At 40.1% G+C, this 26,510-nt stretch overlaps 1 protein-coding gene across 2 annotated transcripts in view; it reads left to right on the forward strand.

Annotated features, from left to right (window-relative positions):
• Positions 1–1,184: 1,184 nt before the first annotated feature.
• The window catches only part of rlf (RLF zinc finger), a 55,397-nt gene continuing 30,071 nt past the window's right edge, over positions 1,185–26,510 (forward strand). For both annotated transcript variants that reach the window (XM_041212641.1, XM_041212642.1), the window contains exon 1: positions 1,185–1,320. In XM_041212641.1, the coding sequence (XP_041068575.1) occupies positions 1,192–1,320 (129 nt within the window). In that variant the 5' untranslated portion in view covers positions 1,185–1,191. The remainder of the gene's footprint in view (positions 1,321–26,510) is intronic.

The raw sequence follows: 26,510 nt of genomic DNA on the forward strand, positions 1-26,510 counted from the left end.
ACAGAAATTGTCAGAAAAACTTAACAGGTTTGGCAGCATCTGTAGAAAGAGAAACATAATTAATATTTCAAGTTCAATATGTCTCTTCTTTGGAACATTATGATCATGGTTGATCTCTGGTTTCAAATCCACTTTCCTGTCCACTCCCCATATCCCTTGATTTCCTGAGAAAACAAAAATCTGTCTTTCCCAGCCTTAAATGTATTCAGCAATGGAGCATCCACAACCCTCTGAGGTAGTATACCCCTCTTGGGGTGTGTATATGGTTGCCAACCCTCCAACATTGGCTTGCAGTCTCCAGGAATTGAAGATCGATCTCCAGGGCACTGGTGTATTCTGCCAAGGAGAAAAATCATTGGAACATGAAAAAAGATAGTTTTTATTTGTCATTTTCCCTGAACATCTCTCTTTGCCATATATAAAAATATTGAAAATGGAGGGGAGAAAAGACTGTTTGCCTTACAGTCAAGCATAATCCAATTGGGTAATACGTCTCTTTGCTTTCCAATTGGCATAGGAAGGCACAAGGATGGGTGTGTTGGCCGACTATTGGTTACAGTGTGGAGACATGTCATATAATGAAACCTCCAGGAATACATTTAATCACAGTTGACAAACATTGAGTGTGTAAAGTTGGAGCTGTTGGTTATGAAGTCTTCAAGCTTGGTCACTTTTGGGTTGGATATACTGCAGAGAAATATTGAATTAAAAACAAAAAACTGCAGATGCTGGAAATCCAAAACAAAAACAGAATTACCTGGAAAAACTCAGCAGGTCTGGCAGCATCGGCAGAGAAGAAAAGAGTTGACGTTTCGAGTCCTCATGACCCTTCAACGTCAACTCTTTTCTTCTCCGCCGATGTTGCCAGACCTGCTGAGTTTTTTCAGGTAATTCTGTTTTTGTTTTGAAATATTGAATTGCCCATTCAATATTTTGTAGAACTATGTGGGCAGGAGGTGGACAATATGATTTTGCTATGTAAACAGATTGGGTGTCACAGGCCTGAGAGCCAAGGAAGAGAGAGAGAGAGAGAGGAGGTGGGACTATTGTGACGTCATAAGAAGGCGCAGAACGGGCGCGCCCCTGCGTGCGTCGTGACGTCACAAAGGGGGAGGGGCGGGGCGCTTCCTTCCGCGGGGCGGGCGGGCTGCTCACGTGACCGGTGTCTACGCGCAACAGTGGAGAGCGAAGATGGCGGACGGCGAGAGCGAGCAGGCCCCCGAGCCTTTAACCGAGCGGCTCAGGAGAGTCCAGGCCGAGCTGCGGAGGCGAGGCCTGTCCGAGGAGTCCTCGGCGCAGTACTGCCAGCGTTTCTGCGAGGTGAGCCCCTGGCTTTCGAGCGGCGCCGGAGCGAGTGGCCTTGGTGCTGGTTTGGAGGGAGAGGGAGGAGGAGGAGGAGGAAGGGGGGGCGGGTGGTGTGGGGGTGTTTTGTTGGGAGGCTCGGGGACGGAGGAGAGGAGGGGAGGGGATCTACTCCAGCAAGGTCTCTCTCTGGGCCCGAGTGTGAGGGGTCAAATCCGCATCATAACCTTCCCACCCCCCCCACCCCCCCCTTCCTTCCTCATTATTTCGATTGGCTTCTTTTCAGAGAGTATAATATCGCCTTTCAAAAGTTAACCGTTAAGCTAGCGCTTGTTTTTCTTTTGCTCAGCTCACGCTCTCCAGTCCCTAATAGTTAAACGTGTTTCTTCCACCCGCCCCCCTCCCTCGCCCCCCTCAAGTGTTGCCTCTGCACCGAACAATAGCCTGAGTGAGCAACCTTTCCACCACTCAACAGGGGAAATGAGGGCTACAAATGATCAAGCTTTTTTTTTCCAAAAAAAAACTGTCCTTCCAAGAAAAGGGCGCAATCTCAAGCCTTAAAACCTGGTGGTGAAGACCAACGTTTTATAAGATGATTCTGATGTAAGTAGATCTAGTGGTGCTGCAGTGACTGATTGGACATTTTATCCTTTCTTCGACTGCTGTCTGTTCAGGATCGACAATTCCCGATTCTCTTAACCGCCTCCCTACAAATGCTCCAAATCTGTTGAAGTTTTGTGGATTTTGTTTTGCATAATTGAACTTTTGAAAAGTTAGTCTACGGAGAAGTTTAAAAAAAAACACTGAATTTTAAGTCTTCGTTTAAAAAAAAATGAAGTAGCTGCAGTGGTTTGTTTATATTGCACTAGAGTAATGGTGTTTAATTTTATTGGTTGTGTATATATCGCATGTGTGGCTTGTTTATTTAGAAGCGTTACAAGATTTTGTTAAATACATCAAAATATATGTCAGGTTCCTAATCTGTCAAAGGATAATGTGAAATGGTCATTTCACCTTTAAGTAACAATATTGCAATAAGGTTTAATAGTTTGAGATAATATTGTTCACTTTGTCTAATCTTTAACTACAGTTATTGACCACAGTGCCACTTTTTTGTCTTGTGTATAATTGTTTTTTGTTCAGTGGTTTGTCATGTTTCTTCTGACATCCTACACCTAATGGATGTTTGAGTTTGCTGTAGTTTGTAAGTTAATGATGGATGCAACATTGAATATAGTTCAGTGTAAACCACATCCATCCTAATTACTGTTTGGTAGAAATGGGAAGTCATTGTCTTGCTTCTTAGACTTACCTCATTTTAATCTACAAGTGCAAAGCAATGTCATACTAGCACTGTGGGTATGTGTGATGAATGTAGAAGCTGTGTGTTAAATTGAGTGCTTCAGAATTGCAAATGTTATAGAGCACACTTCTCTGCATCTTAATTGCTAGTGTTTAATCCTTATTTTATGCTTTGAAGCTGGTTGGGAGCAGCCTGGAGTCAAGCACTTTGTGTCGAATTCTGCTGCTGTAATGTTTTGAGATTCCACTCTGATATCATGATGGTAATTGTTCACTGAATTCTGGAGCTTTCAGGAGTAGAATTTATTGAGGTCACAAGGAGAGTGTTACACAAGAGCTGATCTCAACTGCAATGAAAGTTTTAAAATGTAAAACGTTTTGAGGGGTAGTTGGCAATTTGTGACACTCATGATACTCTGGTTCTTGAAAATATTGTACTGAATTCATTAGATCATGTTTGTTTAGATGCCCCATCACCTTCTCCTTCTTCTCCACTCCCTTCTCCAAAAGAGAATTTGTGCACCTAATATCGCTCTCCTGGTCCACTTGATTTTAAACTGTTGGACTCCATTCAGACATGTATACTTCCCTTCCTGCCAACAAAGAAACAAACCAGACGGAACTGATGGAAGAGTTAATTGTGGATTAACTGTGGATGCTGTAAATCTGAAATAAAAACAGAAAACGATGGAAATACTCGAGGTCAGGTAGCATCTGTGGAGAAAGATGAAAGGTCACAGATCTGAAACATCAACATTGTTGCCCTCTCCACGGATGCTGCCTGACCTCCTGAGTATTTCCAGTGTTTTTTGTAAAGATTTAGGTGTTTTTAGCTCTGCTATCTGTGTAGAAATATAGTGATCTTGGACAATTAATGAAGAAAATCTGAAACAAAACGCTTCATTGCTGTTCTCGATTAAATACGTCTCTGAAAAAAATAGATGTTGTAATGCTTGACTGTAATATATTTTATCAAAGTGTACAGTATAATTAAGAGGAGTTAAAATTTAATGAACTTAGCATATGGCCCTATTCAGATGGCAGTTTTGGTTAAAGGCACATTTTGACAACAAAACCTTAAGTTTACATCATTTGGAGTTTATATTGGCTGGAAAATTCTTCCAGCTCCCAACATCCAGCACCCCTAACAGGTTCTGCTTAGGCCAGTACAAACTGCTGCTTGAATTGTGCTAGTGTATCCTGTGAGGTTGCTTGGAATATTAATATTGACAAAATGAAAGTATCACCCTGGTGTCATGCTTCTCAGTGAATTGGTAGAGAAGTAGTTGGATAGAAGTGTATTGTGTATTAGGTGTTTAATGTACATTAATGTAATACATAGTGCTGGGATGTATTTGGGCACTCCAGTTCTAGACTTCAGAATGAAAGTTGCACCAGCATCTCTCTCTCTCAATCTGCGTTTATATCGTACATTTTAAAATATCGGCAACATTGACCCAAAACACATTGTTAAGTTCCACGTGTTAGCTGATGATACCCTGTTCGACTTCACCACTGTCTCTGATTTGTCATACTGCTTGTCTGACATCCATTGCTGGATGCGCAGAGGTTTTCTCCAAATCAAAACTGGGAAGACCAAAGCCACTGCCTTAAGTTCCTGCCTCAAACTCCACTGATGACCACTAACTTCATCCCTTTCTCTGACCACTATTTGAGGCAGAACCAAACCACTTGCAACCATAAGTTCTCTTTTGATCCTGAGCTGAGTTTTTGGGTCCACATCTGCTCCATCACCAAGAATGGCTACTTCCATCTCTGCAATGTCGCCAGTCTCTGCCTAAGCTTACCTGCTGCTGAAACTCTCAACTGTGCCTTTGTTACCTTGAATTGAATTTCAGTGCTATCCTGGCTGACCTTCTGTTTGTTGATAAAACTCCCTGTATCCTAACATCACTAATGCACTCATCACTGCTGTTTTTCCTGGCCTACATTGACTCTTAGTTCCAGCAATACTTCAATTTTAAAATGATCCTTATTTTCAGATTCCCTCATTGCCTCGCCACTCCCCATCTCTAACTTTTCAGCCATACAACCCTTTCAGATCTCTGTTCCTCTAATTCTGACCTCTTGAGAATCTTTGAATTTATTTGCTCCAGGTGGCAGCTAATGGCCTTGGGCTCTGGAATTCCCTTCCTAAACCTCTCCGCATCTCTACCTCTCTTTATGATGCTCCTAAAAAACAACTCCTTTGATCAAGCGTTTGGCTATTCATCCTAATAGCTCCTGATGAGGTTCGGCATCTAATGTTTGATGATCCTGTGAAGCACGTTGCAACTATGTTAAAGATGCTATATAAATGCAAGTTGTTGTATTGCCACGCAGGCTCTTAATGGATGCAGCCAAAGGCAACACAAAAGTAAAAATGTCTGACTCACTAAGACAGGTGGTTGGCCTTAGAGTCTGGCAAGTTTTATCTTTGCTGCTGGCTGTGTCGGACATCTGGTTGTTGTCAGTGGTACTAAAGCAAAAGATACTTGTTTTCCTTTGAAATGACATGATAGTAATGATTAGAGAGGCATTGGTCATGGTAGTAAATTTGCTAGTTAAGAAAACAAATTGTAACGTGGCTGATTGGTGCAAAAAGATGTATACTCAGAATAATGCCTATAACGTGGCCAGTTGTGAAAAGTTACCTTCATATCAAGGTAGACCCGCTTTAAGGGCTTGCCTAATGACTGTTTAAAAATAACAACTGTGCACATATTAGAGTCCCACATGTAAACATAACTAAATTTCCCATTTGCAGTATGAACTTGCATCCTTGTGTAGCATTTGTTGGAACTACCTTAAATAGAAATAATTCTCCGAGGAAATATTTTTCCTTTTCCCAACGGGGAATTTTTACTATGCAACACTGAGTAGGCAATGGTTCACTGAGCACATGTGCATTGGGTCTCTTGTGGCAACATATGGCACTTGTCATTTAATTGTCGGAAGTTAATTGATACAGTTAAGTGAAGAGGATTGTTTGGTTACAAGATATAAAATAGGAGGCAAATTAAAGTCGGGAACAGACTCCTCAGAATGCAGCAAACTTGCAGCAAACTTATCAAGTGAGCAGCTGAGCCAGTCATTACAGAAGGGCCCTAGGTTTGATTCCAGGAAGATGCTAGGCTCAGTTCCTCAGTTTGTGTTGAACTGACTGATCTCAATCAGTTAGTGGGGGAATGGCTAGGATTCCTGGTTCTGATCTCTCTCATCAATGGAAGTGTAGGTGGCTGGATGAGAGAAAAACACAGTACTGGACTTGGCAGTCATGCCATCCATTTAGACGTAGGCATGAACACTGGCCAGTTATTCCTGTTACTTTCCACACCACCGAGATACTGACTTTCACTGGGATGCAGACCAACTGATGTCAGCTGTCTTCCAACATTTTTTTCAGGAAGTCATTCTTCAGAGGTGAGCTGAGAAAGTGAGATTTTCTGTGGGCATCATAACAAGATTGACTCACTTTTTGATTATATCCTCACCTAAATTCTTTACACATGCAGTTGTCAGCTGCACATGAGGAAAGCCATTCAGCTCCCTCTCTTCAGGTCCAGTGTCATAGGAGGGTATTGATGACCTTGGACCCCAGTGCTAAAGCTTCCTCTGGAAGCGTGGATCATCTTTGGTGATACATTCATCCAGTTTGTGAGGCTCTTTAGGAAAATCATTCTTTGTCCACCTCGATCTCTTTTACCATCGATTTTTCCCATCATTATCAGACATTCTGAGTCATGACTTCTAATGACATGCCCAAGAAAACTGTCTCTCCCTGACCTTGGTCAGCAAAGTTATTTTGGTTTCAGATTTTGCTAGCACCTCTTCATTGGTTGTGTGACTTGCCCAAGGTATCTTCAAAAACCACAATTCTGCAGCTTCAATTCTTCTCTGCATTGCTTCACTGATCATCAAACGCTCGTTTCCATATGTCAAAAATTGGTGTGATGTAGCATTCCAGGATTCTCGGCTTTGTTTTCATAGCTAATTTTGAGTTGATCATCTTTTTCATTTTTTGAAATGCATATTTGGCCATTCTAGCCTCTGTCTTATTTCTTGGTCGTACTTTCTGTTCGATACTTCCTAGGTAACAACATTTGACCTTTTCATTCTTCACTGTGATCTTACTCTCTGGAATGATTTGCTTTTTTGGACACTACTAGATATTTTGTTTTCTTGCAGTTTATGTTCAGCCCTTTCTTCTCACTTTCACTTACTATATCCAAAATCTTTTACAGTTTCTCTTCAGAGTCAGCAACAAGAACAGTGTCATTGGAGTGTCTTATCTTAAAGTTGTAAACTCCAACAAATAATCCAGGAGGGTCTTCAATCTCTAAGAATATTTTCACTATACAAAGTGAATAAATCTGGTGAGATAATACACCCCTTTCTGACCTCCTCCACCCTGCACTTTTAATTTTCTCAAAATTGCTTGGATTATTCTCAATTTTTATGGCTGCAGTTTGTTCCCCGTAAAGATTTCTTATTGCTCTAATATCTTTGCCATCAAGGTCAAGCGACTCTAACATGCTCATCAGTTCTTCATGTTTCATCTTATCAAGTGCCTTACTATAATCAATAAAACTCAAGAATGCCCCTTTTTTCATCTCTATGCCTCTTTCTGATATGTGTACCATTAAAAATATAAATAAATTTAAAGTGGACATTCAAACCATTTCTAAGAGCTTGAAGAATAAGGAAACCATTCAGCTCATCATAGCTTATTCACCTGGAATACCCAAATAGTTCCTCCCTTCCCGTCCCACTGCACGTTATCCAGAAAATAATGAATTTTCCCTCAGTCTACCCAGAGACCCCTTTTTTGTGCCTGATCTGTGTGTAAAAAAAAAAAAAGAACCTTCTGACAGTGTTGCTGAATTTGTTTTCTTTTGCCTATTTTATTCACTGCCACCTTGTCCTACGGTCAGGCTTTTGCTTGAAGCGGTGTTTCAATGTTCCTTTACATTCATGTTAATCTTGTATACTCTCACCTCTTATCACCTTTTAAAGCTGAAACAACTAAACTCGCTCTGTTTCCTCAACGCAGTCATCTGATGCTAGGTATTAGCCCTTGCGGCTCTCCTTTGGCTGCCACCAGAATCAGAATTCCTGTCCAGTAATAGACATGATTTGACCAGAACACTGTACTGGTGGAGCAAAATTCTATTGTTTTAACTCTATCATTGAATTATCTGTTTGCTTTGATTGCTGGCCTGCAGCAGTCAGACATGTTAAACATTGAGTATGCTGAAACTTGGCTATCTCAACTTCATTCTTAGCTATTTTGACACCGTTCATGGTTTGGTGGTCTTCCCATGTTCTGTAGTTTACACTTGTATTTTTTAAATTTAGCTGTCACTCTTTTGCCACTTAAAAAATGAGTTTGGCAAAAATATATAATTCCTGTGTGCCACCTCTGATTCGCGTGCCCTTCTTACTTTAGTAGTGACTGAATTTGGCTAATTTGCAATGATTATCTCTCAATTAAAGTTTGTAATGTTGATAGCTAGAAGTGGAGGTCCCTGTTCAAATCCTTGGAGTCTTCCACTTGGCAATTTTTCCCCCTTCCTTTCACCTGCCTATCTCGTCCAAGTACCTGTTCTGAAGAAGTGTCATACGGACTTGAAACGTTAACTCTGTCTTTCTCTCCGCAGATGCTGTCAGACGTGCTGAGTTTTTCCAGCAATTTTTGTTTTCGCCCAAGTACCTGCTCCTTCAATCCTTCAGTCAATTTGTCCAATCCCATTGTTGTTTTGAATCTCCGCTGCTCTAATTTTTAGATTCCCCCATGTTGAAATTTTGCCATTTCTTAAATGAAGTCACGGGTTTAGAGCCAGATAGCAGAGTTCTCACCTGAGTCCACAGGTAATCTGTCATCCCAGCAGAGATTGGCTCAACCCAGACCCCCTTCCAAGCACATATTATCCTGACGTGGTATTATATTGCCGTTCCTTCACTGTTACTGGGCCAAAAACCTAGCGCTTCCTAACAGCGCTAAGTGTACCTACACTGGATGCACTCCAGTGGTTCAAGATGGGCTCACCACCACCTTCAGGATGATTAGGGATGCACAGCAAATGCTGGCCTTGCCAGTGATGCCCACATCCCATCAAAGAATAATAAAGACTTAGAATTTCCTCATTTGTATATTTCAGTACACTGAAGAATACTTTTAAAGTAAGAAGTGGGAGCAAGAGTAGACTATTTGTGCCTGTCCTACTGTTCAATATGAAGGCTGATCTACCTCATTCTGCTGTCCTGCACCATTCCCATACCCCATGATTCCCTTGTTATCTGTGGATCTCTGGCTTGTATGTGCACACCTGTTAGACCATCGCAGTATTTCCAGGCTAGCATGTTTGATCTATACATCGGGAATAAATGGAAGAGAAAAACAGGTTCAGGGCTGTTGTTGGGGAGCTTAGGAGGCGTGACTGAGAACTTGGTGAAAAACATAAGTTTTGAGATGGTTTTTAAAGGTATGAGGCAGACAGAGAGTAGGTGTGAGTCTGCTGAAGGCTCTCACCATTGGTGGGTGAAACAAATGCTGCACAAAAGGACAGAGTCAAAGGGTGCTAGAAAAGATATAAGGCAGGGAGAGGTTGTGGAAGTAGGGTGGGAGGAATGAAGTTGGGGAGGGGTGAGGATTTTAAAGTTAAGACTTGAGAAGAGAAGGGAGCCACGCTAGGTTAGTGAGGAAATTGGGTTAATTGCCCATAGGACTTATTGCAGGACTAAATATAAATGGGAGTGTCACCAATGGGGGTATGATAAAATTGGGACTGAAGATAGCCATTTACCTAATTTCTATTCTCATGCTGTTGGTTCACTTGTATTTGGCAGTAAATCCTGGATGACATTAAATTGTCCCTCACTTACTTGGTAAATGGATGCACTATTTAATCTCTACCAAGTTAGGCAATGAAAATCACCTACGGTATTTTAAACTCAAGCACGTGGGATATTTGAAAGGGTGTCATGACTGGTTGAGACTGGAGCTTGATCTCAAACTTCATTTCTAACTAATGGCATGTTCATCATGTCACTAGGATTTCAGTTTACTTGTGAAACATAACATTCTGTGCATTTCAGCTGTGAAAAAACTCTTAGAAACATAGAAAATAGGAGCAGGAATAGGTCATTTGGCCTTCGAGCCTGCTCCACCATTCAGTATGATCATGGCTGATCCTTTATTTCAACACCATACTCCTGCTCTTTCCCCATACCCCTTGTCTTCTTTAGAGTCCAGAAACCTATCTATTTCCTCAAATTTCCTCCCCAGCCTTCTGTGGTAGAGAATTCCATATGTTCACCACTCTGAGTGAAGAAGTTTCTCCTTATCTGAGTTCTAAATGGTCTACCCTGTGTCCTGAGACTGTGACCCCTTGATCTAGACCCCCAGCCAGAGGAAACATCCTCCCTGCATCCAGTCTGTCTATTCCTGTCAGAATTTTATGTTTCAATGAGATCCCCCAACCACCCCCCCATTCTTCTAAACTCCAGTGAATATGGGCTTGGTTGGCCCAATCTCTCCTCATGCGACAAGCCTGCTATCCCAGGAATCAGTCTGGTGAACCTTTGTTGCATTCCCTCTATAGCAAGTATATCTTTTTTTAGGTAAGGAGACCAGAACTACACATACTTCCCAGATGTGGTCTTACTAATGCCCTGTACAGCTTCAGTAAGACATCCTTGCTCCTGTACTTAAATCCTTTCACAATGAAGGCCAAGATACCATTTGCTTTTATAATTGCTTGCTGCACCTGCATGCTTGCCTTCAGTAATTGGTGTACAAGGAGTCTCAGGTCCCTTTGTACATTAACATTTCCCAATCCATCATCATTTAAATCATACTCTGCCATTCTGTTTTTCCGACTGAAGTGGATAACTTCACACTTTCCCACATTATACTGCATCTTCCATGTATTTGCCTATTCACTCAAACTGTCTAAATTGCCTTGAAGCCACTCCTCATCGTTCACATTCTTAGCAAGTTTCGTGTCATCAGCAAACTTGGAAATATTATATTTTGCTCCCTCATCCAAACCATTGATATATATTGTCAATAGCTGGGGCCCAAGCACTGATCCCTGCGGTAACCCACTAAAAACAGCCTGCCACTCTGAAAAAGACCCATTTATTCCTACTCTGTTTCTGGTCTGCTAACCAATTTTCAGACCATGTCAATATATTACCCCCAATCCCATGTGCTTTAATTTTACACAGTAACCCCTTATGTGGGACTTTATCAAAAGCTTTCTGAAAATCCAAATACACTACATCCACTGGTTCTCCCATATCTATTCTGCCAGTTATGTCCTCAAAAAAACTCCAGTAGGTTTGTCAAACATCATTTCGCTTTCATATTCATGTTGATTTTATTTAATCACGTTGATATTTTCCAAGTGTCTTGTTATCACACCCTTTATTATAAACTCCAGCGTTTTCCCTACTGCTGATAGGCTAATTGGTCAGTAATTTGCTGTTTCCTCCCTCCTTTTTTAAGTAATGGGATTACATTTGGCAGCCCCAACCTGCTGGGACTGTTCCAGAATCTCTAGAATTTTGGAAGTCACAACCAACGCATCCACTATTTCCATGGCCACATCTTTTACTTTCCTGGGATGTAGATTATTGGGCCCTGGGGATTTATTGGCTTTCAGTCCCATTAATTTCTCCACTATTGTTTTAGTAATACTTTCCTTCAATTCCTCCTTCATACTAGATCCTTGGTCCCCTAGTATCTCTGGGTAGTTATTTGTGTCTTCCTCTGTGAAGACAGAATCAAAGTAGTTGTTTAATTGCTCTACTGTTTCCTTGTTCTCTATTATAAATGATCTCCTTTCAGACTTTAAGGGACCTACATTTGTCTTCACTAATCCTTTTCCTTTTAATACTTAAAGCAGCTTTTATGAACCTTGCAGGTTCATTCTCATACTCTATTTTTCCCCTTAATCAATCTCTTAGTCCTCCTTTGCTGAATTCTAAACTGCTCCCAATCCTTAGGCTTGCGACTTTTTCTAGCAACTTTATATGACTGCTCTTTGGACCTAATACTATCCTTAATTTCTTGGTAGTTTAATTGTAGATCTGATTTCCAAAATTGATGTTAGTTGAAAACATCTCAAGATTTTAAAAAATTAGCTAGGTCAACATTTATTGCCTATTTCTAATTGCCCTTGTGACTCACCCCCATCTTGAAGCTCTGCATTCCAGGTGGTGTAGGTACACCCGCAGTGGTGTTAAGAAGGGAGTTCCAGGATTTTGACCCAGTGACAGTAATGGAAGGGCAATATAGTTCCAAGTCAGGTTAGTATATGGCTTGTAGGGGAACTTGCAGGGTGGTGTTGTTGCCATGCACCTGCTGCCCTTTTCCTCCTAGGTGGTAGAAGTTGTAGGTTTGCAAACGAACACACATTTGAGCTGGAGTAGACAATATGGCCTTTCGAGCCTGCTCTGCCATTCAGTATGATCATGGCTGATCCTTGGCTTCAGCTCCATTTTTTTGCCCGCTCCCCATACCCTTTAATTCCCTGAGCGACCAAAAATCTGCCTATCCCAGCCTTAAAGGTATTAAATGATGGAGCATCCATGACCCTCTGGGTAGCGAATTCCAGAGAAGTAATTTCTCCTCATCTTGGTCCTAAATGATCTTGAGGCTTTGCCCCTGTGTTCTAGATTCTCTGACCAGCAGACACAATCTCTGTGTCTACCCTATCTAGCCTCTTCAGAATTTTGTAGATTTCAATGAGATTGAGCCTAATTCTTCTTAACTCCAGAGAAAATAGACCCAATTTACTCACCCTCTTATCATAGCACAACCCCCTTATCCCAGGGGTCAACTTAGTGAACCTTTGCTGTACTGCCTCCAATGCAAGTATACCCTTTCTTAAATTTGGAAATGAAATTGTACAAGGTATTCCAGATGTGGTCTGAGCAAAACCCTGTACGGTTGTAGCAAGACTTTATCTTATACTCCAGTCACCTTGCGATAAAAGCCCACATGCCATTTGCCCTTCCAAATTGCTTGCTGCACCTGCATGCTAATTTTCTGCGTTTTTCTATGAGCGCACCCAAGTCTCCTTGAACATCAACACTTAGAATTTTCACACCATTTAAAAGGGATTCTGCATTTCTACTTTTATGACTAATGTGAATAAGTTTACGTTTCCCTACATTCTACTCTGCTGTTTTGTTGCCCACTCACTTAACCTGTCTATATCTGTTTGCAGCCTCTGTATCCTCCCCAAATCTTACCTTCCACTTAGATACACGACGGTCTCTTCATCTAAGTCATCAATATAGATTGTAAATTGCTGAAGCTCCAGCACCGGTCTTTGCGGCACTCCATTATTCACTCCCTGCCGACTTGGAAAAAACATTGTTTATGCCTGCTCTGCTTTCTATCCATTAACCAATTATCCATCCATGCTAATGTATTACTCCCCAACCCAATGAGCCCTAATCTTGCCTAATAAACTTTTGTTTGGTACCTTTTAGAGAATGTTGTTTTTCAAAATCCAGGTATACGACATCTTACTGGTTTCCCTTTATCTACTCTACTTGTTACATCCTCAGAAAACTTCCAATAAATTTGCCAAACAAGATTTCCTTTTAGTAAAACCATGTTCATTTATTCTAATCATACTGTGGTTTTCGAAATGCATTGTTACGGTCTCCTCAGTAATGGATTCTAGCAGTTTTCCAACAGCTGATGTTAGGTTAACTGGCAAGTAGTTTCCTATTTTCTCTCTTCCCTCCTTTCTTGCCAGTTTCCAATCTAATGGGACTGTTCCCAAATCTAAGGACTTTCGGAAAATCATAGCTAGTGCATCCACTATCTCCTTTAGAACCCTTGGATGTAGGCCATGGTCCTGGGGATTTGTTGCGTTTTAGATTCTTGAGGCTCTCCAATACCCTTTCTCTGCTGATATTAATTTCCCCACTCTTTTTGGCCCCTAGATTACTGTCTATTTCTGGTGTGAAGCTTGTCTCTTACTGTGAAGACAACATATATTTTGTGTATTTGTCTCTGCCATTTCTTCATTCCCCATGATAATTTTTCCTGCCTTTGCTTCTAAGGGACCAACGTTTACTTTAGCTGCCCTCTTCCTATTTATATACTTATAAAAGCTCTTACAATCTGTTTTTATATTTCTGGCTAGTTTATTCTGTCTATATTTTTCTCTTTATCAACTTTTTGGTGGCTTTTTGCTGGTTTCTAAAACATTCTCAATGCTACTGTTTTTGCAACATTGTAAGTCTCTTTTAATCTAATACTATCTTTAACTTCCTGAGTAAGCCGGGGATGAGTCTTTCTTGCTGAGTTCTTGTTTTTCCATGGAAAATATTTTTGTTGAACATATTGAATTGTTTATTTAAATGTTTCCCACTGTTCAGTTACCTCCATACCTTTGAGCCTATTTACCCAAATATCCTTAACCCGTTCTCCCTTCATACCCATGTAATTGGCTTTGTTTAAGTTTAAAAGTCTCATATATGATTGAAGTATGTGACTTTCAAACTTAACATGGAGTTCAGTGGTATTATGATCACTATTTCCCAATGGATCTTTTACTATGACATTAATTAACCCTGCTTCATTATACAATATTCGATCTAAGATAGCTTTATCCCTCGTCAGTTCCACAACATAGTGTCCCAAGAAACTGTCACAGAAACATTCTATAAACTCATCTTCTCGACCACTATTGCTAATTTGATTGACCTCCTCTATATGAAGATTAAAGCCCCCCCCCCACAATTATTACATTTCCTTTGTTACAAGCTTGAGTAATTTCTTGTATAATGCTCTGTCCAGTGGTATAACTAGTGTTAGGGGGCCTCTAAACTACTCCCATCAGTTTTTTTCTGACTCTTGTTATTCCTAATTTCCATCCATACTGATTCAACTTCATGATTTTCTGAGGCCAGATCCTTTCTCACTAAAGCCCTTATGTTATTCTTCACAACCCTTATCTCCTATGTGATTTTGGCTGTCTTTCCAAATTATTGTGTACCCTGGAATATTTATTTCCCAACCGTGATCACTTTGTAACCATATCTCTGTAATGGCAATTAGATCTAACTCATTTACCTCTCATTTATGCCATCAGTTCATTTATCTTATTGCAGGCACTTTATGCACTCAGATTTAAAAAAACCCTTTAATTTCATATTTTTGTTTCTATACCTTGCAATGACCTTAATTTTCTGATGTACGATTTTTGGGGAGTGGATGGCAAAGTGTAGTTGAGATTACTACCAGATCAGCCATGATCTTATTGAATGGCAGATCAGGCTTGATGGGCTGAATGGCCCAAATCCTATATTCTCTGTCCATTCCTGTCCCACTCTGCTTGTCCTTACCTACATTGCTTTACTGTTCATATGCTTCAACTTTTCTCTTTAGATTTCTAAATCTCCCTTCACTGAACTCCCCCTGCCCAACTCTGTTTAAAACCCTGTTCACAGCCCTAGTTATATGATTGGCTGGGACACTGTTCCCAGCCTCGTTCAGGTGAAACCCATCCCAACAGAATAATTCATTCTTCCCTGAGTACTGATGCCATGTCCGATGAATTGAAGCCCCTTCTTCCCACAGCATTCTTTGAGGCGCACGTTTAATTCTCTAATCTGTTTTATCCCATGCCAATTGGCTTAGGTAACAATCCAAAGATGATTAGCTTTGATATTCTGCGTTTTTAATTTGAGCCCAAACTCCTCAAATTCTCTTAGCAGATGTCATTCCTGGTTCCACTAAAGTCACTGGTTCTCATGTGGAACCAACTTCATTTCTACATGCTTACATGCTCGATCCCCATACCTGCCTCACTAGCAGTTACACAGTCCTGACCCTTGACCAACTCCAAAGTTCTGCCTAATCCAAGGGGCATGACCGTCTCCTGGAACAGTGTCTAAATAGCTTTCCCACTTCCTGATACATCGCAGTGCCTGTAGCTCAACCTCCAGCTCAATGCTTCTCAGCCAATGCTCCTCAAACTGCAGAAACTTACTGCAGACATGTTTGCCTTGGATCACAGTAGTGTCCAGGAGCTCCTACATTCTGCAGTCGCAACACATTACCTGTCCTGTGTTAATTACTTATTTGTCTTAATTAATAAAACCTTACCAGTCCCAATAAGCTTTACTACTAGTAAATTTTACTAATAAATTGTAAACTTGAGTATTTTTCTTGTCTATCTTACAATCAGTTACCTGTTTCCATGTGAGGTCTATGTAACCATAGTATCTATATAGCTGGTCCAATTTAGCTTCTGGTCAGTGGTAACCTCCAGGATGTTATGTAACAAAATGGAGAAGCCCAATCGTTTTTTTAGGTCTGTTGGTTATGGGAGTGATGAATTTAGAATATCTCAAGTGTTGAAGTGTATTAGCTAAGTTTATTTATGATTCATTAAAGCTGGTTGAAGGCAGCTATGATGTCTGGTTTATAAAACTGCACACTTTGAGAATAGAGGATGACATGCTTTTGATTCCTCCTACTATCTTGTACCATCTTCAGCAGTGGTAAAAGAATGGATTTGTTTGGGCTTCAATTTGCTTCCCACTGCTTCTAGTAATGACATTCCACATAGACATGAGGGACGCATTGAATAACTGAAGACTGCATTAGTGGGTCCTTTATTGTGTGAACGTGTGCACTTTTCGGACCTTTTTCTTTGATTTGACTAAATTGGGGACAGAGAATTATGTTATGAGGCTCTTATCAGTTTATATAGGTACTAACTTGCTATCTTGATATTTTTAGTTGAATAGGGTTTACAGATAAGTATTAAATCTGAATCTTTCATGTGCCTTCTGTCAGACTACATGTATTTTAAGATGATGCAAAAATATGTTTGAAAGGGTGGAGTTCAAGCTCATGAAAACCAGTTTGATTATTTGCACGTAGAGGAATTGTATGATTGGACATTAATTGTAATGCCACTGCAATGCTACCAGGATTTTATCAGTATTAAGTGCCGTGAACAATGAAAATTACCAGGCAGCACAATTAGATTGTGAATTTTTTCTTTCCAAATATCGGTTTTATCTGGAATGAAAATTTTAAACTGTCATGTGTCAAGTAGCAGTGATTATGGGTCTCCAGTGGTGGCTGTGGTCTTAAAGGTAGTGAGGTGTAATGTATCAATATTTTGGGACATAATTAAAGATTATTGATTTGGGTTTTTAATTTGGGTGGCTTTATTTTGGGACTATCCTATGTTGACAACCTTACTAATATGTAGCTTTCTGTGACAGTGCTTTTTGCCCTCCTGTAAGAGGGTTCATGAATAGTCTTTGAAGGTGGCAGGTTGAGATATGGGGTCTTTGCCTTTATGAAAAGTGGCATAGAGTACAAAAGCAAAGAATTGTATATCAAACACTGGTTAGGCCCCAGGTGGAGCATCATAGCCACTTTTGAGCACCACGCTATAGGAGGGATTTCAAGATCTTGTGAAGGTGCAGTGGAGATTTACTAGAAGGGCACCAGGGATGAAAGAGTAATGTGGTGTAAGTAGGAAAACAAGAATTGTTCTTAGACCAGAAAAGACTAAGTTGAGATTTATAAAGGTATTCAATATTAAGAGGGGGTTTGATTTGAGTTGAGGAGAAACTTTCTTTGCAGTGGGGAAAGATTGGTAACCAGAGCAAGGTAATTGTGAAAAGAGCCAGAGGTGAGAAGAATTTTTTTTTTATGCAGTGAGTTCTGACCTGAAATGTGTTGCCTGAATGGATGGTGACAGCAGATTCAATAATTTTCATGGGCATTGAATGAATATTAAACATTTGAAGGAGAAACATTTGCAAGGCAACGTAGGAATGGGATTAATTGAGTAGCTCTTGCAAGAAGCTGGCGCAGAGAAGATGGACTGAATTGCCTCTTTCTGTGCTGCTTCATTGTGATTTTTTTTGTTGCTGTCATCCTAAGCAGCTGTGTTTTACTTGGTTCTCCCTATCTGCCTGCATAAGGATGCTTGTGGGCTGTGTTCTAGTGTTGCTCCATTATGTGCAGCAGCTGTATGCTGCTGTTGCCTGTAGAAAAGTTCTCTTTGACACTTCAGAAGCAGGTGTTACTTTGAAAATTAATTTGAAACAAAATGTATTCCTTTAATTTAGTTACACTGGCTAGTGTGTGGTTTTTAACATTTACTCCCATAGTGGTTTACTGAAGCATTACTGTAGCCAGATCTTCATTTGATGCCAGTATCCTGCTTCAAGATATTTGTGAATGTGATGGATCATTTCCAGTTAGTAACACCCCCACACCTGTCTTTGTTTATCAACATTGAACAATTTCCAACACTGGGCTTGTACAAAGTTCAGCAGAAGGACTCATTGCTGCTAATTGTGCCTAGTTTACTTAAGCTCAAAGGGTTACCAAGTAACTTTTTGTCATATTCTAGGAGATTTTATTGGAGCGTAGCCTGTGAACTTTAAAAGTTCATGGTAACTGTTCCTTAGTTAACTTCTGTGTAGAATTTAAATTCAGTTCTGAGCAAAGTAACTAGATTGTTTTTAGCTTGTGCTTTCTCATGAGCTCAAGTTTCTTGCACTTAAGCACTCGCTTGTGCATGTAGGCTTGTGAACTTCAAACTTTGGCTGACCCACCTTATCCTGTTTGGTATATGATCAGATGATGTCTGATTATGCCAAAACCAGTATCTGAGTTTTATTTATCTCAAAGTCATGGTGTCAGTTTTACCAAGGCTGTGGGAGTTGAGTCATTGAGCATTCGAGACTGAGAACAGTAAATCTTAGGACACAAAGGAAATCGGATGTGAGGATAGGGCAGGAAAGTGGAGCAGTGGTAGAACCAATGTGATTTGATTGAGTGGCAGTGCAGATTCAGGGGGCCATGTGACCTCCTATTGCTTATTACCTGTGCCACTGAGGGTGGGCGGAGGTAATATTTTTGCCTGTTTGTCTATAAACAATATATCTCAAAAACTAACTGATTTTCGACAAAACTTGGTACACAGTGTATGGCCTAATGAAGTACTGATTAGTTTAGGGCAAAGGCTCAGGTCTGGATCCTAGAATTAAGGATCTGTTAACATTGGGCGATATAGTGAAATACTTATTTTTAGAATGCTGTGGGATGTTTTATTTCAAATGTTGGTTATTTTAGAATGTTGCAGTTTGTTTCAGCTGCTGTGGTGCAATTTATCACAGCTGTCAAAATGTGAGCAGAGTTTTCAGAACAGATTGTTGGATGTGCATTGGCCTGAAACTATCTCAGTGAATGGAATTTCTTCATAAAAATATTTCTCTTTAGGGAAAAAACCTAGAGGAAGAGCTGGTAAGTATAATAATGTAAAGTGTGGTGGAGGAATGCACTCTACTGAGTGCCCTCTTCACTTGTGTTCTTCTGTGCTGGATGATGCTTGAGTAGGAAATTTGGCTCTTGATTTCTCCCCTTCCTGAGCCCAGAGCTTTACTGAGGGTAAACTGATGCTTGTACTGCGGTCTTATGAGATCATTTAATTTTATACAAACTGGGAACTTCCTGATCTATATAACTCAACTAACCAGACAGATCAGGTCACTCTGGTGCCTAACTTTTTAGTAGAACATATATTCATTTTATTTAGCTTATATGAAATTTGCCAGTGAGCCCTGATGCCTTGTTTGTGCTGCCTGGGTTATACTCGCCTTTGGTTTGGCTTAGTGTGAAAATAAAAGTTAGTGAGCTTGAGTGAATTGAGTTTTCCAAATTGATTTGTATATCAAGTGAATGCCATTGAATTTATATGTCAGCCACGACGATTTTGTATTCAGTTCTCTGGTTGTCTTGACCTGAATAGGGTTAGAGTTTTCTTTTTGACAGTTATCTCCTGTTGGAAGGTTAATTGTCTTCACATTGTATCTACACCCAGAGACCCGGGCGTACACGAATGGCGAGAATTAGACACTTTTTCTTAAGTTCTGGTTGTAAAGAATGCTGATTTCCTTTCTGAATGCACTGGTTATGTGCAATGCTGCTTCAGGATGGTAACCTCCTAATGGTATTATAAATGGCTCTCCTGGATTGAGCTGCAAAACTGAAAGCTTGCTATGGATACCGCTAAGACTTTAGCTAATGTCAGTAGTAAACTTTTCTTGCCTTTTTTGTAGTTCTTCTGCAAGCTCCATAAATCTATTCAATTTCATACTAATAGGGAAGGAATTTACTTATACTCAACAAAACCTACCTATACTCACTGTACTTGTTCAGTGCTTTACTCTCACCTGAGCAGCATGAATGAGCTCTTCCCATTTGCATGGAAAAATAATGACATCCACACTCATTAACTCCAGAGCTATAAGCCCAAGAAGCTGACTATCAATTCTGCTGGCTCAAATGTAAATTATACACTGCTTACAGACCCTAAGGACTAGATGTGTCCCTCAATTATAAAATGCGATGTATTAAAATTAAATTCAAAACATTGATTACAGAGGGAAATTCCTGCATCTTGAGTGTTTATTCCCATTCTGCTAGATATTTGTGATGCTTATAAAAACTTTCTCATGGAACATGAGAAGGAAAATTACATGTATTAAGGATGGAAGCCTCAGCAAACCTAAAACTGTACTTCCTACTTAATGGCCCCTTGCACAGTAAACTTCTGGAACTGGGGACCATTGGATGTTTCCAGTTGGGAATAAAATTCTGTTTCTAATGGGCCACCCAATAGATTCAAATGTTGCAGCAGTAACTGATAGATATTACATGCATGAGGAAGAATCCACTTGAACTAATTGCATCCTAGTGACAAAATGGTTCAATGTACTAAAGGTAGGTTAGAATTGTTCAGAAGCCTAGTGTGTGTGTGCCCTGTGATGGACTGGCATCCCATCCTGGGTGTACCCCTCGGTGCCCATTGCCTGTCGGGATAGGCCCTGACTCCCCACGATCCTGAATTGGATAAAGTGGTTCTGGAAAAATGTGTGTGTGAAAAGAGTGTCAAAATGCCCGGACAGAAGTGTAAGTAAACTGAGATGAAAAAGTGAAATCCAGTGTATTTTTGTTTGGATTTCTGATTCTTAACGTAAATAATTGAGTTCTATAGATCAGTGGAAGTTTTCCATATCCTCAGTACTTCTGGTACTGGGCCTGATACTAGAACTACAGACATGAGGATTTCTGATGAAGCAGCAGTTGTTGCTTGAGTGTTTGTTTTTTTTTGCTTTCTGTTCTGTGTGGGCGTTTGTTTTCAAAATTTCAAAACAACAAATAGTAATATGTTAATGCCCCATTGCAATGCATTAATTGCTGCGCCTTCCCATTGGATCGGTTTGCTATAGCCCCTGAAAATTGTTTTGTAAAGTGTCTTCGGATCACTTCTGTCAACCATTGGAATGTTTGTCTTTTCAGCTCACAGCAGAAGACTTACTTTTGAAGCCTGAAATTGTTGGCAGTTGTGGTATTTTATGATGAAGCTTGAGCTTTAATGACCTTGCCTTGCTATTTGATGTGCTGCATCAATTGTAGGTGATGCACATGGAATTCATTTAGTCCCTTTACAAGAAGTCTGTAGCAGGTTCGTAGCCTTGCAGCTGTACAAGAGACTTGGGAGTAATACTCTGTTATAGACTCAGCTTTTTAAAGATGATGCCAGATACAACTCTACAGAACCTTGTCGACAAGTTTATGGTGACCATTTATCCTTGATATATATTCATGCTTCCTGATCAATAAATGCATTATCAAAATAGTTTGTGGATAGGTGAATTGAGCCATACAGACCGCTCAGCTATCAAAGGCTATGGTCGGAACATAAAGTTTCCTGATGTGAACTGGTGCATAGAAACAGGAGTTTAGGGTCCTTCACCATTGTGGTTGACCCTGCGTAGTTCCACTCATTCATTCTTACTTCAATGTACTTTGTAAAACTTAAATGGCATTCACTAACAAAACATTAAAGTTATTCAGGCTTTACTTGCAAATTGAAATAGTTTAGTGATGTCCTAACATGTTAAACATGGAGCTAGCTCCTCAAACTTAGGTAAAGCAGTGACATTGCATAACTGGGGACAAAAGCATAATGCTCACAGTTCATTATCAACAGTCTTGGTTTTTAAAAAATAGTTGAAGCAGTCCTCATTAGAGTTGCCATTGTCAATGCAGCTGGACAGTATCTGCAAGTTCCTACCCACCTGCCATCTTGGGTGCTTTCACAGGATGCCCTTGAGACCATACTCTTGGCTCGTGCAACATACCTGTGACTCCATCTGATGGTGATAGAGCCAGCTGGGTTACAAAGATGAGGGTATGTCACGCCTCCCATATACTACTCTAGTTACACTGTACTTCCAACACGGGAATTGCTCAGACTGAGCTGATTTCTGGTTAAAATGCAACGCACTGAGCTCACTTCACTCCATAAAGAATTTGTTGTTGTCATTGGTTCCAGCTTCATGGTGATGGAGTTGTAGTGTAATTAAGCCTGTTAGTTTCAGCATTCCATGTCCCAGAACTATTACTTAGTGTTGTATATAATGTGGAGATAAATTCTAGGGCAACATGGTGGTGTGGTGTGTTAAATATTTAAGGGACTGGTTTTAATTGTAAAATCTCCTTGGTTGGAAATCCTGTTTTAAAGAGCCCATTGTTGTGGCTTTGAGCTGAATTTAGTGGTGCAGAGTCCTAGGTCCCCTGGGACAAGTACATCTTTAGTATTCACCACAACTTTTCGACCTCTGTTCTGCAGAAACTCTGGCACTATGATACAAGGACTGTTGGTTTGATCAAAGCATCTTGATCTTTGGTGCAAAACGATGGTGCTAACTGCCTTCAGCACAGTTATTACCATCATCTAAAGCAGTTGCTTTGCAGCTCAAATGCACAGCAGGAGGAACCAAGTTGAGAAGTCCTACCTCCCACACGTTTCTTACAGCAGCAAGTTGTTGGCAGTAACACCCATTCAGTATTTCTGAAGATTTCCCTTGATATTACTTGCATAGATGGCCATCACAGCACCACATACAGTTGCAGTACCAACTCGCATGTTAATGCTGGCATTCATGGATGGTAAATGTTTCATCTAGTGTTGGCATTGTGGCACTTGAAGGTGTCACGTCGAAATATAAGACCAGTTTAGTTTTCAGACTAGGTTGGGGGTTGTAATGTGCTGATAAGGAGCATCAGATTGTAAATTGATTTTTGTTTTTGCTTATCCATTTATTATTCAATAAATTTCTAGTTTTGAAACCTAAGTAATAGTCTGAAGTACTGTTTCCTGAAGATAGAAAAACATTTCTTTGGAGGTCTGTATGTTGTCTGTGAGATGTGACTGTAAATTTACTTGGATATCAAGGTCATATTCTCCAAAGCTCGGGTGTGGAGGTTAGCATAGAGTTCACACTGTCCAATAGTAAAACTCAAAACAAGTAGAATATTGACATTGTACGAATACAAAGAAAAGTTAGCTTGTATAATTGCAGGGAGAGCGCAAGGGAATGAATTTCAATCAAAATTGCTAAAAATTGGAGAGCTATCAAATTTTATAAATGACTATTGATTCTAGGGCTTCTGCATTGGCAAAGCGTAATAAATGGAGCAAAGAAGTTTTGAAAAGAACATCTCATATCTCTAGATGCTAAAACGCTTGCAGCTTTTTCTTCAATCTGGTGGACAACGTGAACAATGAAACTGTAAAATGTGCTATTAATTCTTGATGCCTGAGGCAAACATATAGAAATTGAAGAAAATGTATATCATACCTTTGTAGAACTAGTTAACAATGTGCATTTATATGGTGTCTATAAGGTAGAGAAAAATCCTCAGGTGCTTCACAGAAGTTTAATCCAACAAAAACAGAATATTTGGAATTATGGCCATAAGAAAATGATTGCTTCAGACCCTGAAGCATTTAGGCAGATGGGTTTGTTACCTTGTGCCAGGATCACAGCAGTCAAATTCCTCCCACAAGTCAGCCGGGGAGTGGTGCACTTAGCTGGCATGCACCCAGAATCCTGAGGGTGTGGTTATGTGGCCTAATAAGGAGCCATGTGTGACACCAGAGAACTTGGGTGTCACAGTAATATTAAAATGCAGCACAGTATATACGTTGATTCTGGTGCGGTTAGCCATCAATTGGGAAGACCAAACCCAATCGCAAGACATGAGCCTGCAGACAATAAAAGGATATGTCATCATTCCTCCATCTACCTTAGTTGCCCTGAAGCAACTCACTGAAGCACCCATACATAAGAATATAAGAAATAGGAGCAGGAGTAAACATCTTAACACTGGAATGCCCACACCTGGTGCAGGATGCTCAGTAGGACAGCTGACATTTGTGGTCTTGTTGGTTCAGTTGCTGTACTAGTGACTGGAATGTCACTCGGGCTTATGAATGCAAAAGTAGGAGCACCTGCTCTAATAGTACTGTTCAGTTTTGCTGATTTGAATGTGACTAATGCAAGGGAGAAAAGCTTTGTGGCGAGGATAGACTTGTGGTCCAATATTGCAAATCCAAACTTTTTAGGGTCAGGAACCAAAAGGTTGCCATTTAGTGGCATTGTGGACATATTGCAAAGATTTATTAAAGGCACACCATGATATCACTCTTGCAGGACAGCAGAGCATAACATTTATGAAATAGCTGGATGCTACAGCACTTTTCATTGGCCCAGTATTATTAAGCATGTGACAGACTTTTGTAGGATGGCTGAGTATGTGATAAATGTCAGCACAGTATAGGTTTACAGTCATGCATTTTGGATTCAATTCTGATGGGATTGTGCTGTAGCAAGTTTTGCTGCCTTTTTAGTTGGCCATGGGAGGAGCATCCAGTTAAGTTGGATTAGGACAGTAAAAGCTTAGGTATTCTATTGAGGTTACAGTCCGTGGGGGTATGGGGTTAGGGCACAGCAATACAGGTGTGACCGGACGAAGGTGGATTATCGAGCTGTGCACGCGCTCTATGGGCAAGACATCAATTCATGTTGACCAGCTGTTGTAGATTTATTAATCATCATAGCAAAATAGCCATGCCATTAACTGGCAGTCTTGAAGGTGACACCCAGACTTTGAATTTATGGAAAGTAAGGAGGGGAGCAAAGACCCTGCAACATAACCTGATTCCCAAGGTAAGGGCCATTTATTTGTGATACAAAAGGCATGTTAAAGATGTTTAGCGTAGAGAAATTCCTATATGGGATAAAATGCCCCTTGAGTCAAATAAGCTGGATTGCTGTTCTAATGATTGCATGGTTATCTGTGAATTGATTGCTGCGTACTCATTGGGCAAAGTTTATACATCAATTAACAGCAGCCAGCCTGTTCTTATTCTTCTGCTGGAATTGTATAGATGATGCCCAGCCTAATGCAATAGTCTATTGTAGATGTCATGAAGACACAAGCTAAACGCATTCTGATCAGCAAATGTACAAGGCTATTAATTTCAGCATTTTGTGTGAACCTCGAAACAAAGTCCAAGATAAAACCTTATTAGAAATCTAATAGAAGTAATAATTGAATTTTGCCTGAACTTGCAAACCATAGATGTGATGAAACCTAGTGGGGGACAGTACCTCTTTTGAAGCTTTCAGTCAGAAAAATGTGAACAACCTTCAGCGGAATTCAAGGTGATTCTGCAAATATGAGAATAGATTGCACTCCATTGATCCTGATGTTTAAAAGTCAGGATGGTTATTTGAGTTTGACTTAAAATTGTGAATTGGATTGCTAGTCCCGACTTTATCATGCCATGTATGGAAGTGTTCTATTTAGATTTTGAATATATATTGATTTTGTTAGAGATTTCAAACAAGTTATCGTAAAAGCTTAAGTGATTTATTAACTTGTCTCCATCTGTAAATAAATACAAGCATACCACATGAAACAATAGCAAGCCCCACTTTAATTTCTATTAAGTTAAGATGCATTGGGAAGATGGAAGAAACTGTTTTTGGTCCCCTAAACCCTACTGGTGCCCACTCCAGGTGACATTCCAGCATTTGTATGCTACAGAGGCTAGCAGCACTAGCTACTGCACAAGAACAGATGCCAACAGTGATTTAGTTTGTTTGATTTGATTTGCTGGGTGCAGGCAAATCGAGCTGAATGTGTGGATGTGATCTGATGACTAGTCCATTCTAGCAAAACTTAGTTTAGAAAAAAGACATGATCTGTGTGCATTCATTTCCCAAACTGTCTTTGTTCACGGTGGTTAGTTTTCACTCTGGAATCTTAGCTTTGACTGCTGAGATAAAGAGATTCCATTTTAATCAGCTGCCAAAACCTTTGAAATGGGTGATTGGAAGAGGACTCTAAAGCAACAACGGCAATTCCAAACCTCTTTCACTGCATGTTCCTACAATTCTCATGGATTCAAAATGATTTTTTTCCAGTCTTCCTAAAAGTCAGGCCCAATTTTCTTAGTGTACGTTCAGTGTGGTTCAGAATTTCAGCCAATTCACACCACCCTATTCCCAACTCTCTCCACTGGAAAAGGAAAAAGCTCCAATCAAAAAAATCTATGATGCTATTCAATTTGAAGGTTGGGCATGATTCTTGTGTGCTGCTTGTCTGTGTCACTTTCTTGGGCGCTTCTTGACTGGATCAAATTTTCAGGTGGATATAAAGTATTTATCGTCTTACATCAAGTGGAACATTGTTGCAAATGTAAAAGTGGGAACAAAGCGAAAGAATGGACCAGAAAGGCAATGAAAAATTTTATTTACTGGAAAAAAAAATACTGTCAATCATATCAACAGATTGGAGAGCTTTATCTTTTCAACTGCCCAACTAAGCAACCATACAATTTAAAAGAAAGCTAAATTGAGAATTCAGCATTTATTTAGTATGAATGTGGCTGCTGCCTGGCCCTGTTTTGTGCTGAAACTTACGTTTTGAACATCTCCAGGGTCTCCTTACTGTTGAAACTACTGAGCGAGTGAGGTCT

This window comes from Carcharodon carcharias, chromosome 19, assembly GCF_017639515.1.
Source record: "Carcharodon carcharias isolate sCarCar2 chromosome 19, sCarCar2.pri, whole genome shotgun sequence".
Lineage (NCBI taxonomy): Eukaryota > Metazoa > Chordata > Chondrichthyes > Lamniformes > Lamnidae > Carcharodon > Carcharodon carcharias.